This window comes from Aptenodytes forsteri, unplaced genomic scaffold, assembly GCF_000699145.1.
Source record: "Aptenodytes forsteri isolate BGI_AS27 unplaced genomic scaffold, ASM69914v1 Scaffold236, whole genome shotgun sequence".
NCBI classification, from domain to species: domain Eukaryota; kingdom Metazoa; phylum Chordata; class Aves; order Sphenisciformes; family Spheniscidae; genus Aptenodytes; species Aptenodytes forsteri.
The window spans coordinates 1,394,268-1,398,703 of record NW_008794456.1 but is presented as its reverse complement, the minus strand read 5'-3'; the positions used below and the strand labels follow the sequence as shown (position 1 = coordinate 1,398,703).

General features: G+C 43.7%; 1 protein-coding gene across 3 annotated transcripts in view; it reads left to right on the top strand.

Annotated features, from left to right (window-relative positions):
- Window positions 1-4,436, top strand: part of EXOC6B (exocyst complex component 6B) — a 271,015-nt gene that overhangs the window by 5,000 nt on the left and 261,579 nt on the right. For all 3 annotated transcript variants that reach the window (XM_009290673.2, XM_009290672.2, XM_019474974.1), the window contains exon 2: window positions 3,583-3,630. In XM_009290673.2, the coding sequence (XP_009288948.1) occupies window positions 3,583-3,630 (48 nt within the window). The remainder of the gene's footprint in view (window positions 1-3,582; window positions 3,631-4,436) is intronic.

The window sequence follows — 4,436 nt, the reverse complement described above, 5'->3', positions numbered from 1 at the left end:
GAGAACAAGTCTTCTGAGGAGCGGCTGAGGGAACTGGGGTTGTTTAGCCTGGAGAAAAGGAGGCTGAGGGGAGACCTTATCACACTCTACAACTAGCTGAAAGGAGGTTGTAGCGAGGTGGGTGTCGGTCTCTTCTCCCAAGTAACAAGTGATAGGACAAGAGGAAATGGCCTCAAGGAAAAATCTCTTCACTGAAAGGGTTATCAAGAATTGGAACAGACTGCTCAGGGAAGTGGTTGAGTCCCCATCCCTGGAGGTATTTAAAAGACGTGTAGATGTGGCACTGAGGGACATGGTTTAGTGGTGGACTTGGCAGTGCTAGGTTAATGGTTGGACTTGATGATCTTAAAGGTCTTTTCCAACCTAAACGATTCTATGATTTTGTGATCACTGGGTCCATTTTTGAAGAGCTACTGTTGAGTCATTTGTTGTCCTGTTTTATGTGGCTAGTTATCTCTGTCCAAGTTCAGCACTTCACACCTGCCACTATTGAATGGCAATTAATAAAAAGGCTTTTCTCTGAAAAGACATTTGCAATTCTAATTTTCTCTTCCCCCATGCGCAGTACTGCTGCACACAGTTGTAAGATCTATGAAGTTATGGGTGTGTGGGGGGAGAAAATGAATAGGAAGCAATTTTTATTGCTTAGTGCATTCAGATTAAGGCAGATCTAATTAAACTGAGGCAACTGACTTAGAGCGAAGGGGAGCTCACCTTCTCGCGTGCGAAACCAAGCGGGGGATCTCGCTGCCCCAGGATGCGGTGATGACCTAAAAGTGCAACGGCCGTACAGCGGATTCCCATAGGGATTAGATTAACGGAGGGAGAACGGCTGCAGGGGTGGATAACGAACCCAGTCTTTGGGTGCACCCTGCGGATTGGGAAGTTCATAAGTTGCTGACTTGAAGGATCACTCCATAGTCACCCTCCCTTTCTTAGGGAGGGTGGAAATCAGCGGTTGGTGGGTGTTGGACAGAGAGGGATGGAGTCAGCACAGCCATGCGGGGTCACAGAGGTGCCCTTCGGGTCCATTCCCAGGATTCCTCTCCAGCGCCCTTTGCTCCTCTCTCTCATCACTCTGACACTCTCTAAATGATAGCAGAGTGATGTTTAAAAACCCCAAAACAAAAGCTCTGCTCCGTACCACATGTTCCATATATAGATGAATGAACTAACGACTTGAGCATCCCGTAAGCCCCTTGTGTGATCCCATCGTCTCATTCTTCACATGTGTCCACCTGTTGTCTGTCCCCCCTTGCTGTGTGTCTGTCTTAGATTATAAAATCTCCTTGTCTGAAAAGCTTCAATGTGTCTACAGAGAGTCTATATAAATAATCATCTATTTTTTTTCAATGTATGGATATAGACCTTAAGAACAAAACAAAACATAACCCCCCCGCCCCCTGAAAACTCTTAGTGTGCAAGGGCAGAATATACTCTTACTTTTTGCTTTAGCTGGGATTGATATGTAATTTTAATAGAAGACTAGTACAGCCTTGGCATTATTTTAGGAGCAGTTTTAAATTACCCTACATGGATTCCTTTTTCCTGGTAGGATTTTCAGGATATAAGCAAATAAAATAATCTTTGGAAGAGATGCTGTGCTCCTGCTCATAAAATCTCAATACATCATAAAGGAAATGAGCAGTTTTTGCACAGGGCAAGCAGCCAGGAGAGCTGAAGCTACTGCAGAAGGGGGAGCAATATGATGCAGATGCTGTAGAAAAATTGTGTGCGGGGAGATCGTGGGATGACTCCTCTTCTTGCATCATGGTGAGCTTAAAAACCAGCATGGCCAGCGTTAAAACAAAAGGAAGCCTGTGAGGCTGGGTGGCTCTGCTCGTTGAAGCAACACCAACCTCTCAGTGCGAGACCTCCTGTTGAAATTTGGACCAGTCTGGGAAATCTTTGTTGCCTGGTATCTTTCAATAGCGAGCAGGAAACAAATTGGATCCTGACTCAATTTTGTATATATTAATACAAAACTCCCCTCCTTTCTGAACTGGTTGCCTCATGGTGCGCTCAAAAAGGAAAGAGGTGGCTGTTACCTTCTGAATCCGCCTTGAAGCTTGTCCTGCTTTGCTCTGCTATTGCTGCTGCTCCGTGCACCGTCCATGTGCTGTTGGATAATTGCAGAGCATCAAATGATGTTCCTTCACTAGCGATAAATTCATTAAATATTCAGCTTGTTTCTGCAATTGTTGAAAAGTGTCAGGAAACAAAGATCTTAAGTTGGTTTGTGTGATCTTATGCTCCTGACTGTACTTTGAGAGCTCCGTGTCGCAGCTCATGCTGTCGTCCAAGCTCTGTTACTGATTTTGCCTATAGAGTGAACAGAACTGAAAACACACAGGAACTAGTTCATAAAATTTGATGATGCCGGCTGAAATCCAGCATCAGCTTCCTCTGTACAGTAAGCCTGAGTAAAACTAGAAACCTCTGAGACATCTTACAGAGACGAGCCTTGGAATGAATATTTACAACTTTAGTAGCTGTGAAAAGAGTATTCTGTGGGAAAAAAAGTAGTTTTATGGCATTTTAGTCTCAGACTGAGATGAGGTACCTGAACTCTGAGCAGTCCTTCTCTGCTGGTATTTACCTTTATAATTGGCTACTTTTGCTAAAGACCTGAAGCTGGGCATGTTTACTTGAAAGTTTGTGTAATTTTTTTCAGCTATCCCAGCTGGTTTGTAGAAGATGGTATCTCTATTTACAAACCTCCTCCTGTCTGAACTTGAATGAGTTATTCAGGAGAATTTCCAAAGTCATCTTTCTGCTTGTTGTCTAAATTATGTGTAAGCTGCTTATTTTCTATCCTGATGAGTCTAAAAATTAGCTTTGTTCTTATGTGTGTCTTTACTGAGTCAAACTGATGCCTAGAGCCATCAAGAGCTGAACTGCTGTGATCTTGCTAGTCTAGGGAACCTACAGGTTTGGAAAGTGGGAAATTTAGGAACTGTGAGTCCCAGCTTGATAGGATAATACAGAAAGATGGTTCAGTAAAGAAAATATGTACTACTTTTTTATAAAGGGATACGGGAGCCGGGAGGAGGGATCCAGTGGGAGATGCACCTGAAGATCTAAAAGAAAATATCTGAACTTTATACGTAAAGCCCACGTTTAAGAGTTCTTTTCTTGCTGTGATATTAAGGAGTTAAAACCTAATTACAATCTATTTGGTGTTGGGAAGGAGAAATTTCATTTCATGAGATTTATGTCCTACCTCTACCACTCACATAAAATAGCTTTTAAGACGAGAACCCGTGTGAGCATCTGTTACAAAATTTGATCAACCAAGACTGCAGCTTTTTGAGGCTGCCATGCAACAGTATTAGCTCCTGGTGCCTTTTACTCTTCTCTAGTAGCAGGGAAGAAAATCCTTAGTATTTGCTGGGTGGCTGTTGGCATCCCATGTGCCAGAATGGCGATGACTATTAAATCGGCTAATGAACAGTTTTATGCCATGCAAGAGAAGATTGTGTGAAAAGTGATGGTGTTTATGTACAATTTCTTTTCTGTGAAAAACATTGTCCTGATTTACATGTAGACATGCTTTGTCTTTTTTCCTCAATATCCCCACAGAATCAAGTGACGGACACCAACCGAAAGCTGCAGAATGAAGGCAAAGAAGTAAGCGATACATTCATTCGTTCTGTGGTTTTTTTTTTTTGCTTTTCCTTTATTTGGCTGTGCTCGCTAGAGGCAAATTACACTGAGCATCAATAACTGCTCAGCATTAACTGATAATGTACACGGCATTGGTATTAAAGCGTACATTGCTTTTTTGCATGAAAGATGAGTTGTGTGAGAGTGTTGGGAAGTGATTTTTCTTTTTTACTGCTTGTAGATTGAAAGTTAGTGGAAGGCAAAGCCTGGGAAGCAGGAGGGACTTGAAACAACAATAATCAAGTTGTGGGCTTGCTCTTGCAGCCTTGAGTGGTGTGAATGGAATCGTTCATAACAATACTGCATCCAAAGCAGCGCGGCCAGCAGGTCGAGGGAGGGGATTCTGCCCCTCTATTCCACTCTGGTGAGACCCCACCTGGAGCACTGCGTCCAGCTCTGGAGCCCTCAGCAGAAGAAAGACACGGACCTGTTGGAGCGGGTCCAGAGGAGGGTCACGAAAATGATCAGGGGGATGGAACAGCTCTGCTATGAAGAAAGGCTGAGAGAGTTGGGGTTGTTCAGCCTGGAGAAGAGAAGGCTTCGGGGAGACCTTCTTGCAGCCTGTCAGTACTTAAAGGGGGCTTATAAAAAAGGTGGAGAGAGCCTTTTTACCAGGGCCTGTAGTGCCAGGACAAAGAGCAATGGTTTTAAACTGAAAGAGGGTAGATTTAGGTTGGACATAAGGAAGACTTTTTTTTATGATGAGGGTGGTGAAGCACTGGCCCAGGTTGCCCAGAGAGGGGGTGGATGCCCCATCCCTGGAAACATTC